A 12544-nucleotide genomic window follows, 5' to 3' on the forward strand; every position below is an offset into this window, starting at 1 on the left:
GTTCCACCAGAAGCAAGTTACTTTTCAGTGATCGATTTGTGTTCGGCTTTCTTCAGCATTCCTCTGGCTGAGCAATGTCAGTATTTGTTTGCATTTACTTACAGAGGTGCTCAGTATACCTATACCAGAATGCCGCAAGGATTTAAACATTCACCACACATTTTTAATCAGGTATTGAAGGCAGACCTAGAGGGCATGCCATTGGAAAGTACATTGTTACAGTATGTGGATGACCTGTTGATTTGCTCCCACAGCGAGGAACAATGTAAGCAGGACACTATAACTCTGTTAGAGAAGCTAGCGCGCGGAGGACATAAAGTATCCAAAAAGAAACTGCAATTTTGCACGCAACAAGTGGAATACTTAGGCAGGGTAATATCCAAGGGAGTGAAGGCGATAGCACCAGATCAGATTGAGGCAATAGCTAAGGCCCCAAAACCCCAGACTGTAGGGCAGATGATGACATTTTTGGGAATGGCAGGGTACAGCTCAGATTGGATAGGAGAATATGCTGAGATTGTGGCACCTTTAAGAAAGATAATGAAAGAAGCAGGACATACAAATTTGAAGAACGGCTTACAGTGGAATGGAGAGGCGGAGATAGCTTTCAATACTATTAAGCAGGAATTGCAGTCAGCACCAGCATTAGCTTTGCCTGACTACGAGAAGGTTTTTTATTTGTATGTATCCAATCGACAGGAGGGTTATGTCACAGTGGTTCTAACACAGGAGACAGGCACAGGAAAAGCAAAGCAGCCCATAGCATACTACAGTACGAGACTAGATGAGGTGGCTCAGGGGTACCCACCCTGTTATCAGGGATTGGCGGCGCTGTACTATGCATATGAAAAGGCATCATCGGTAACCCTGGGCTATCCTGTGACTCTGTACACACACCACAAAGTAGCAGAATTGCTGGAAAGAGGGAAATTTGTGCTGACGCCAGCCAGGATAGCAGCGTATCAGATGCTATTGACATTTCCTGACATAACTATACAGAGATGCACTACCAGTAATATAGCCGATTTTGTCCCTTTAGACTATGAAGGAGAACCTCATGATTGTGTAGGGAAGACGATGGCATTTGCCAAATTGAGAGCAGATTTATGGTCAGAACCACTAGAGGATATAGATAAAAAGGTTCTGTTCGTAGATGGCTCTTGTTATAGGGATTATGATGGAAATCACGCAGGATTCTCAGTGGTGCAGCAGGATCAGTCAAACTATAAGATTATTAGGATGGAATCCTGTCCCCAACCGTGTTCCGCCCAACTAGCAGAACTCAAAGCCCTGACAGCTGCATGTGAAATGATGGAAGGTGAGAAAGTAGACATCTATACTGATTCAGCATATGCTCACGGAGTATGCCATTTGTTCGGGGCAGTGTGGAAGCAGAGAGGTTTTAAAAAAAGTAGCGGAGATCCCATACAACATTGTCAGCAAATTCTAGACTTAATAAAAGCCATAATGAAACCTAAAACATTGGCTATAGTAAAATGCCAGGCACATAAAAAGGGAAACGATGTAATAACAAAGGGAAATCAAGCTGCAGACGAGGCAGCTAGAAAAGCGTCTGGATGTACGTCAGCTGTCATTGCCCCCCAGGTAAGCCTAACTCCAGAACCTGACGTAGAGGACCTAATTGAAATACAAGGTGAGGCAACTTTGGCAGAACAGACAATGTGGAGAAAAAGGGGGACCAAGCAGAACCTGGAAGGCTTGTGGAGCACGGAAGACGGTTTGTTGGTAGCACCCACCCCTCTACTGACGATTCTGATTTCAGAAGCGCATGGGATGGACCATTGTGCAAGGGGGGAAGTGATAAGGAAAATAAAGAAGGATGGTTTTTGGTCACCTTATTTACAGGCTTCAGTGGACTTTGTTTTGTCACAGTGCGAGGTATGCGCACAAAATAATGTTCGGAAGGGAATTACAACCCCAATAGGTCACATTCCTGTACCTGAAGGACCATTTAAACATTTAGTGATCGATTACGTAGACATGATAAAGACAGTGAGAGGGAAAAGATACATGCTGGTAGTAATTGATCGATTTAGCAGATGGGTGGAGGTGGTACCTTCAAGAGATCAAGGGGCAAAGACAGTGGTAAAATTCCTGACAAATGAAGTGATCCCAAGGTTTGGAATACCTACAGAAGTTAGCTCAGACAACGGTTCAGCTTTTATCCAGAAAGTGGTCAAACTGGTACTACAGGCGCTGAGGATAAAGCAAAGATTTGGATGTGTATATCACCCTCAGTCGCAGGGCATGGTAGAGAGAATTAATGGAACCCTGAAAGCCAAACTAAACAAAATTTGTGCAGATACTAAACTTAATTGGGTCGATGCTTTACCGTTAGCATTGATGAGTTACCGCATGCAAACTACCGTAGATTCTGGACTACAGAGCGCACCTGATTAAAAGCCGCTGGCTCTAATTTTAGAAAGAAAATCAATTTTGTACTTGTACAGGCCGCACCAGATTTTAGACCGCACCGGATTTTCGGCCGCACCGGATTTTCGGCCGCAGGTGTCCCACGTTGTAATATGAGATATTTACACAGAAAGATATTACACGTGAGGATTTTTTAACTTTTAATTAAATCCATATGGTAACATAAACAAATACATATTGCAAATGCTTTTTTTCGAACCGTGCCTGTAACGCGGCTACTTTTAAATATACGTTGCGTATACTTTTTTACTGAACAACATTCCAATATCTCCTAATGACTGGTAAAAAATATATATACTGCAGCCTACCAGGAAAAGTTATAGATCGCCTTTAACTTAAAAGCAGCGTTTTCGCTCCGCCGCTTGCCCCCCGCCGTCCCGTTTATCGCAAACCGGCATTTTTCCCACAAGACGCGGCGAAACCGGGTGTGACGTCATAGCATCCCGGGATGTAGTACAGAAAACAAATATAGTTAAAACAGTTCTAATTTTAACTAACAAATGAATTACTAAGCGAAAATATTATAAACTAAATAACTGCCATAAAGGCAGCACAATGCTTTTCTTCGAGTGTTTTCCATGTTGATGAGGGTGAGTACAAATGACTGATTTACAATAATTTAATTGTGAAAGTGCGCTTGATTTATCGTACAATTTCATTGGACCTCTGTGAACTACTCATCAATTTTATTGGTCTACTGTTACGAGGCAAAATGTTTTTGGCGGCATGAAAAAAAACCATGCATTAGCCGCTCCGTATTAAAGGCCGCAGAGTTCAAAGCTGTTCAAAATGTGGGAAAAAAGTAGCGGCTTAAAATCCGGAATCTACGGTAATCGAATAACATGCCTGACACCGCATGAGATGCTCACTGGGAGGCCCATGCCAGTGCCCCAGTGGAGAGGGCCGTATAAGGGACCTAGCTTGGAACAATTGGAAATAGAATTGAAACAATACATGCAGCAGCTAACTATGATACATAGGTCTATTTATGCCCAGGAAAAACAGAAAGAGACGGAGACCGTACAAGGGGAAGGACTGATCAAACCAGGAGACCAGGTTTACGTGCGAGTTTTTTGGAGAAAGTGGAACGAGCCGAGAAGGGGAGGACCCTTTACGGTGACCAAGGCATCACCCACTGCAGTTCAGGTAGAAGGACGCTCCACCTGGTACCACCTGAACCACTGCACGAGGGCAGTCCTGCAAGGGCAATCAGGTGAAGTGTCCGAGGTAAGTGATGCGGAAGAGCAGTTAACAGGAGACAGACAGGGGGGAACAAGAAGCTGACACTGCACCGCAGGAGTTTGATCAATTAGTAAGGGAAATTTTTGATTCTGAGGATGGGCCTCAAGACCCTCAGGATGTGGTGGTGGATAATAGGGCTTCTCCAGATAGTGGGGATGAGCTGGGAACGACCAGTTGTGCCCCCGGGGACAAAGCACCCACATACTCTAGTGCAGACTTGGGTACCATTAGTGGGGCAGATATGGAATGGGATTGGTAACCTGCAGAAAAGAAGTAAGAGGAGCACAACACTTACCTCCTCGCCATGGTTAAAGACACATACTAATCAGTGGTATCAATGGGCAGCTTACACGGCAGGAATGATGAAGAGACAAAATTGTTACCTGTGCTCAAGGGAAAGCCTCACTCAGCATGTAGTTCCCATGCCGTATAACTCCTCCACCTGCACGCGGTGGCGAAGAGAGCACAGGGAACAATGCGAACGACAGTGTCCAGGTCCGGGTAGGGCTTGTTTCATGAGGATTTGCGTTAAAGCAGATTCCTGCTATCAAAACTGTATGAACAATGCACCAATGTGCCCCTATTGGTGTATGCTATATCAGGCGTCCTCGCAGTTTGACCAAAACAAGCTTGCCTATCGCTGTAATTATAGCAGACCCTGGGCTATAAACAAAAGAAGCCAGACACCTACACTGCAACAGCTTATAATGCAGGACCATCTGAATTATGAATGTTTCATGCGGGTGGGCACTCACCCGGTTGGCCATTTCCGAGGCAACTGCACTCAGACATGGGATGTAACCCCAGGTAAAAGACACTTGACGGGTTCCCCTCCTCCTGAGGGTGCAATCCCATTCAATCCCAATCCCAATCTCAGACTATCCCATTAGCAGACACTTGGTGGCTGTGTGGACAGGAAGGAGGTCTGAGATCTACGCTCCCCCTCAGGTGGGGAGGAACATGTACGCGTGTCATGTTGCTTCAGGAAGTTATAATGTCCCCTGAAGTACAGTCCAATGCTAACTTCCCTGAGCAGCGGACTCTGCTACGGCAGAAGAGAAAATATGACCCGGATCCGACAATCCGGATTGACAGTATAGGGCAGCAAAGAGGTATACCTAACGAATTCAAGGCACAAAATGAGATTGCTGCAGGCTGGGAAGCTATCATACCTGTGATAGGGGTGAGCAAAAATGTTGAATGGATAAACTATATATACTACAATCAACAGAGGTTCATCAACTACACCGATGATGCACTGGAGGCCTTAGGGCAACAGCTGGATGCAACTAGCAGGGTGGCATGGCGAAACAGACAGGTACTAGATTGGTTTTTGGCAGAGAAAGGGGGTGTGTGTGTAATGTTTGGAGAACAATGCTGCACTTTCATACCGAACAATACTAGCCCAGAAGGGTCTTTCACCAGAGCAATGAATAGGTTAAAGAATCTGCGGACGGAGGTCAAACAGAATGCAGGGTTCAGACATCAGTTCTTTGATTGGTTGGAAAGTAGACTCGGAGGATGGGGAGCATGGCTGACTAAAATAGCAATAACTGTCAGTATTATATTGTTGAGCTGTGCGCTTCTGCTGTGCTGTTTTCTTCCTTGTCTCAAATCTCTTGTAGTGCGTGCTGCAACCAAACAATTTCCAATGCTCGTGGCAATTACTGAAGCAAGCTTAGTGGAGAAAGAAACACCGAACATGTATCGTTACAGCCTACAACACCTGCAGGATGAACAGGAGCAAAACGACAGTGTGGGAGTAGATTGTAAGGGCTTTTGAGTCTTTTTCCCTGTCTCAGATACATAGGGACAGGTTTTTGGCTCAGCGGCCCAGGGTAACAGGGAGAGAATACTTTGAGGTCTTGGCGCAGAAAATTATAGTTTAACCTAAGATTTGGGAATAAGTGCTTGAGTTTATTGGGGCTTTTGTGCGCAGACTCTTCGTCTTCCTTCTCTGTGTGAGACCCTCTGGGTCTCAAAGGGGGGATATATTGGAGTATAAAAGTATAAACTTTAACTACAAAGTTAGTTATTTGCTATGCATGTACTCAATTTAGTAGACAAGTCTTAGGAATGTAGAAGACAATGGTGTGTTAATGAGAGGTAGCTAAAGAACTAAAGAAATGTAGATTAGAACATTGCTCAGTTCTGAGTTTATTATTTGCTATGCATGATGTACGTGCAGCACATGTAAAATGCAACTAGAGATTGCTTTAAAAGCTGCTGTGTCCGGGAATCGGGGGGGCAATCAGCGATTAGCTCAATGACTGTCTCAGCTTTGATTTGCAAATTAAAGTTTAACCCTTCTTGAAGAATCTTCTGCGTCTCTTGGTCATTTGTGAGGCACGAAAAACCACGACAAGGGCAGTGCATTCAGAGGGAGTGAGGTTGGAACAGGAGAGAGGAGTGGTGAAGTTGAGACGGTTGATGTCTCGGCGACAGTTGGAGATGAAAAGATCGAGTGTAGGTAGAAGGCCCGGTGGGGGTGCCAAGGAGGAGGAGGTTTGAAGACGGTAGAAGGGATCATCAACATGGGGAGGGGAATCTTGTTAAAGTAGTAGGCTCGGAGACGTAGACGACGGAAGAAGAGTTCAGCGTCATGGCGGGCACGGAACTCACTGAGGTGTGGACGGTGGGAGACAAAAGTGAGGCCCTTGCTAAGGACAGAACGCTCTGCCTCAGAGAGGGGAAGGTCAGAGGGGATGGTGAAGACATGGCAAGGGTTGGGGCTGGGGTCAGAGGAGGGTAAAGAGTGGGAGGTCATACAACAAGCTGGAGGAACTCAGCAGGTCGGGCAGCATCCGTGGAAACAAGCAGTCAACGTCTCGGGCCGAGACCCTTCATCAGGACTGAAGAGGGAGGGAGCCGGGGTCCTATAAAGAAGGTGGTGCCAGGTGAAAAACCAGTAAGGGGGAAAGATCAAGGGGTGGGGGAGAGGATAGATAGATACTTTATTCATCCCCATGGGGAAATTCAACTTTTTTTTCCAATGTCCCATACACTTGTTGTAGCAAAACTAATAACATACTATACTTAACTCAGTAAAAAAAAATGATATGCATCTAAATCACTATCTCAAACAGCATTAATAATAGCTTTTAAAAAGTTCTTAAGTCCTGGCGGTTGAATTGTAAAGCCTAATGGCATTGGGGAGTATTGACCTCTTCATCCTGTCAGAGGAGCATTGCATCGATAGTAACCTGTCGCTGAAACTGCTTCTCTGTCTCTGGATGGTGCTATGTAGAGGATGTTCAGAGTTTTCCATAATTGACCGTAGCCTACTCAGTGCCCTTCGCTCAGCTACCGATGTTAAACTCTCCAGTACTTTGCCCACGACAGAGCCCGCCTTCCTTACCAGCTTATTAAGACGTGAGGCGTCCCTCTTCTTAATGCTGCCTCCCCAACACGCCACCACAAAGAAGAGGGCGCTCTCCACAACTGACCTATAGAACATCTTCAGCATCTCACTACAGACATTGAATGACGCCAACCTTCTAAGGAAGTACAGTCGACTCTGTGCCTTCCTGCACAAGGCATCTGTGTTGGCAGTCCAGTCTAGCTTAGGATAGGCAGGAGAGGTGAAGAAGGAATGTAAGGGGAAAGCACGATGGGTAGTAGAAGAAATCAGAATCATGAGAGGTGATAGGCAGCTGGAAGAGGAGGCAGAGTGAGAGTGGGATGGGGGAATGGAATTACCGAAAGTCGTCAAGTTGGAAACTGAAGCGATAAACGGAAGAGTTTCACGGATCATAGAGTCAGCACCGAGTGGTAATAATTGTTAAAACATCAGCAATGGCTGGCTACATCTGGAAGAGTGACGAGTTTGATTAACTAACGGGTAATCGGCTCCGTGTATACCGGGTCATTGAAACTATTCTGATGAAATTTCCCTCCCACATCGCCATTGAGTTTCCCGATTGAAAAATATGTGAAGGCAGCGCCCACCAAACTCAGGTCAGGCGGCATCTTTGCAAAAGAGATCGGAGGGAGAGACTCTGCCATCAGCCGCCGGAGCGACACATTTTCCGAAATATAATTCCCCTCGAACTGAGTGGTTAGCAAAACGATACAAAAAATACACCTCAGATGAAAGTCCTGCTTGTATGTTCAGGAAGGAAGACAAATAAATATTATGTTCTGTTTCCTGCAGGTTTTATACTATTATGGAATCACGGGGGGAGTAAATGACTCAGTGATAGGCTCAGCCTCAGCGTTATGTTCTGTACCTCTTGTATGTTAATCACAATACACGTCGGTGATAGGCTCAGCCTCATGTTCTGTACCTCTGACGTCAAACACAATACACGTCGGTGATAGGCTCAGCCTCATGTTCTGTACCTCTGACGTCAAACACAATACACGTCGGTGATAGGCTCAGCCTCATGTTCTGTACCTCTTGTATGTTAATCACAATACACGTCGGTGATAGGCTCAGCCTCATGTTCTGTACCTCTGACGTCAAACACAATACACGTCGGTGATAGGCTCAGCCTCAGCGTTATCCACCCTCACAGTAAAGCCGGGCTCTTCAAGGTTTCTAGTTTGTGCAGAGTTCGTGTCGCTCTTCCAATGGACCCGAATCCAGTGTCTGCCGCGGGGTAAAGCGCCTTTCCAGTAAGTACAGACATCGCTTGACCGTCTGGGACAAGTCCCTTCGTTCGGTCGGTTTGGAGCCGGTTTCTGATCGGGGTCGGTCTGAGGAGACACAGAGAGACGGGGCGAGGGGAGGCGGTTCCTGATCCGCCCAGCTCGCCTTTGTTTATTTCTCCCTTTTCGACCGGGCGGTGGGAATGTTCGCGGTGCGGGCCGTGTTTATGCGATATTGCGAGCGCCGTGAGGCTTCCACTTGGCGCCAAGAACCGATCTGCCGAGCGGTGGCCGGTTCACTGACAGACGAGGCCGTTTTCCAGCTGGCACCGTTTGGGAAGGAGTGGGGACGTGAATATAGCGCCCCCTGGTGGCGGGATTACTCACCGCCGGGCGACTGCCGGTGGGGGAGGAGTCGCGGTTGTCCCATGGCAGCGGGATTACTCACCGGCCGGCGAGTGCCCCCTAGAGGTCGGGAAGGAGTCCTGGCAGCGACTGCCCCCCCTGGCAGTCGGGGAGGAGTCCCGGTTGTCCTATGGCAGCGTGATTACACACCGCTCGGCGACTGCCCCCCCTAGCGGCCGAGAGGAGGAGTCCCGGTTGTCCCATGGCAGCGTGATTACTCACCGCTCGGCGACTGCCCCCCCTAGCGGCCGAGGGGAGGAGTCCTGGTTGTCCTATGGCAGCGGGATTACTCACCACCCGGCGACTGCACCCCCCTAGCGGCCGAGGGGAGGAGTCCCGGTTGTCCTATGGCAGCGGGATTACTCACCACCCGGCGACTGACCCCCCTAGCGGCCGAGGGGAGGAGTCCTGGCAGCGACTGCCCCCCCTAGTGGCTGAGGGGAGGAGTCCTGGCAGCCACTGCCCCCCCTAGTGGCCAAGGGGAGGAGTCCCAGTTGTCCTATGGCAGCGGGAGTACTCACCACCCGGCGACTGCCCCCCCTAGCGGCCGAGGGGAGGAGTCCCGGTTGTCCTATGGCAGCGGGATTACTCACCACCCGGCGACTGACCCCCCTAGCGGCCGAGGGGAGGAGTCCTGGCAGCGACTGCCCCCCCTAGTGGCTGAGGGGAGGAGTCCTGGCAGCCACTGCCCCCCCTAGTGGCCAAGGGGAGGAGTCCCAGTTGTCCTATGGCAGCGGGAGTACTCACCACCCGGCGACTGCCCCCCCTAGCGGCCGAGGGGAGGAGTCCTGGCAGCGACTGCCCCCCCTAGTGGCCGAGGGGAGGAGTCCCGGTTGTCCCATGGCAACGGGATTACTCACCACCCGGCGACTGCCCCCCCTAGCGGCCGAGGGGAGGAGTCCTGGCAGCGACTGCCCCCCCTAGTGGCCGAGGGGAGGAGTCCCGGTTGTCCCATGGCAACGGGATTACTCACCGCCCGGCAACTGCCCCCTAGCGGTGGGAAGGTGTCACGGTTCTCCCATGGCAGCGGGATTACTCACCGCCTGGCGACTGCCCCCTAGCGGCCGAGGGGAGTCGACACGATTGCCAACCGTTGCTCGAACTGATAGGAGAGCAGAGTGAATGGTAGAAGAAAGAAGTGGGGGGATGAGAGGTATTTCAGAAGGCTTGCTTGACTGAGAACCATTTAGTAAATCCCCAGAGTTGTCTAATTGTGTTTTGCAGATACTAAAGGATGCATCCATTTCCAATGAAGACTGAGAACTGGAAACCACTGCCTGTCATCCCAGATGTCTCACTGTTAACAGCGTTGCTCATCACTGTATGGACGGTCATTGGTAGTGATCTTGAACTGATTTTCACAGGTCTGCAGTTTATGCCATTTCAACATCATTTTCTAGACTTGCACATTGATATTTATATTTATAATTCAGAGATAACCCAGTTGGATAAAGACATCATCTGGAGCAGGGGGTCCTTGCCCTTTTTCTGTAATGGCCCCCTACCATTAACCAAAGGGGTCCATGGACCTCAAGTTGGGAACCACTGGTCTAGAGATACCTATTGTTGTATCTGGAGAATAGATGAAAATAGGCAAATGAGGTTTAAACAAAGCCTGTATTTCGATTACACTGAAAGTAATTAAGCAAATTAGTGAAATAAGATGCATGATGGAATGAGGCTCCCGTATTGTGGACATGGCACAGGATGAATTTCTAATCCTCTAGGTTTCTGCATCTGGAGAAATATCGGAAAACTTTACACATCCTAGTGGCAAAGCATGCAGTTGAATGTGTGGAAAAGTTTATAAACCTTGATGGTAGAATAGTGTTGTGAATGTGGTATGAAAGAATTAGAATTGTTTCTGGAGCTAAAGTTAAATTAGACAGTTTAGCTTTGTTAAGAGTTGCTAGACCGGATATTGTGTGGATCTCAATGTTGAAACGTCATTACTTAATAAGCAAAAGGTACTAACAACAAATGTTTTTGGATTAACTGCTGATGCAAGGTGTACCTAAGAATCAAGATTGTGTAAGAATTCAGCTTTGGCATGAAACAGAAGATACACGTAAAGTCAAGTCTGCTTGTTAAATATCAGAACAACACAATTCACTGGACTGACAAGCACTTCCTATTTTTTATGTTTTTTTGTCACCTTTCTGCAGGAAACCACTGGGGTCACGTCAGTAGCAGGAGGTGGCACGGATTGGAATCCATCGATAAATCAATAATGCTCAGTAAAAGAAATGGGTAAGCAGTGAAGTGGATCTAGAACTATCGTTACTCTAATTGGGTGATAGTATTAGTCTGAAATGGCCTGTCTCTTATTTTGATCCTGAGACCCCTTGTTGTTCTAAACCAGAGCAAGCATCCTCCTTGTATCTACTCTGTTGAGCCTCCCAAGCATTTTGTCCTTTGCAATGAGGTCAGCCCTCATTTTTCTGAGCTGTAGAGAATAGATGCCCTCCTCACTCTAGCAAGTACAGTTATCCCTGTTTGATTCACTGAAATGCCACAGATTATTTAGGACAGCTGTCCATAATTAACGAAGCTTTTCTTGCTAGAACAAAATGGAGACTAATCACCATGAATAATATGTTTTTTGTTCCATAAGAGTATTAACATAGGAGGAGAATTAGGCCATTTGGCCCATTGTTTCTGCTTTGCCGCTTTATCAGGGCTGATCTATTATCTCTACTGGCTTCTCCCCACCTTTGACTCTCTTACTAATCATGAACCTATCAACCTCCGCTTTAAATCTACACAATGACTTGGCCTCCATTGCCACCTGTGGCAAAGTATTCCACAGATTCACCACCCTCTGGCTAAAGAAATTCCTTCTCACCATTGTTCTGAGGGGACATTCGTCTATTATGAGGCTGTGCCCTCTGGTCATAGACTTCCCCATTATAGGAAACATCCTCTCCGCATCCACTCTATTTAGGCCTTTCAATATTCAATAGATTACAATGAGATCCCCCTTTATTCTTCTAAACTCCAGCCCAGAGCAATTAAATGCTCCTCGCATATTCTCCATTTCATTCCTGCGATCATTCTCATGAACCTCCTCTGGACCCCCTCCAATGTCAGCACATCCTTTCTTAGGAAAGGGGCCCAAAATGCTCACAGTACTCCCAAGTGCAGTGTGACCATTCTTGCCTTTTTGTCTCTTGTCAGTATCATTAATGCCAGGATGCTCCACTTGTTCATAACAATGTATTATGTGTATTCTTGGTTTCAAATCACCCAAGCAGCTCTAAGGATTGCATTTCCTCTCAGGAAAAATGGCAAGTTACAGTATAAGCAGTAACACAATACTGGGTGCTGCACAAAAGTGAAGAACATGTGTTGGCTGTCCAGCGATGACCAAGACCTGTGCAGGAGGAATCTTGTTGCGCTGGAGCAGCTCCACTCTCTCAGCCTCACAAATCTTGGTGCAATGGTATGAGAAATTGTCATGACTGGAGACTTCCTTGGCTGCAGTGGATAGCCATGACACTTTGTATCTTTTCATGCCCCTCGCTCTCCATGAAGCATTGCAGCATTGCCTTCTTGGCTGTTAGATCTTGTAGTTGATCTTATCTGCCCAGTCTGCTGGAACTGGCTTCTCATGCTGGGGCAAGCAAATCCCTGTCTCACTGTCTCCCGGCTACCCTCACCTGGTTCATCTCTCCTGTCAAAGCGGTGTGGCCACTGTCGACTGCAAACAGTTTCTTGGCCAGAGGTGAGAGCTGGGTGACAGGTGGGGACCAAAGGTGGATGAACTGCCCCTGAGTGGGCACGACAAGCCTGCCACCAGAGGTGCTACCCCTCCCTGGACACCCCATACACCGTACAGAGAATTAACTTCGAG

At 47.6% G+C, this 12544-nt stretch overlaps 2 protein-coding genes across 5 annotated transcripts in view; one reads left to right on the plus strand and one right to left on the minus strand.

Moving 5' to 3' along the window:
- Positions 1-12544, minus strand: part of LOC140718523 (tumor necrosis factor receptor superfamily member 14-like) — a 530540-nt gene that overhangs the window by 41997 nt on the left and 475999 nt on the right. The window lies entirely within an intron of this gene.
- The window catches only part of LOC140718516 (tumor necrosis factor receptor superfamily member 5-like), a 72048-nt gene continuing 67680 nt past the window's right edge, over positions 8177-12544 (plus strand). For all 3 annotated transcript variants that reach the window (XM_073032465.1, XM_073032466.1, XM_073032467.1), the window contains exons 1-3: positions 8177-8313; positions 9916-10055; positions 10857-10941. In XM_073032465.1, the coding sequence (XP_072888566.1) occupies positions 9926-10055; positions 10857-10941 (215 nt within the window). In that variant the 5' untranslated portion in view covers positions 8177-8313; positions 9916-9925. The remainder of the gene's footprint in view (positions 8314-9915; positions 10056-10856; positions 10942-12544) is intronic.

Source organism: Hemitrygon akajei, chromosome 29 (genome assembly GCF_048418815.1).
Source record: "Hemitrygon akajei chromosome 29, sHemAka1.3, whole genome shotgun sequence".
NCBI lineage: Eukaryota > Metazoa > Chordata > Chondrichthyes > Myliobatiformes > Dasyatidae > Hemitrygon > Hemitrygon akajei.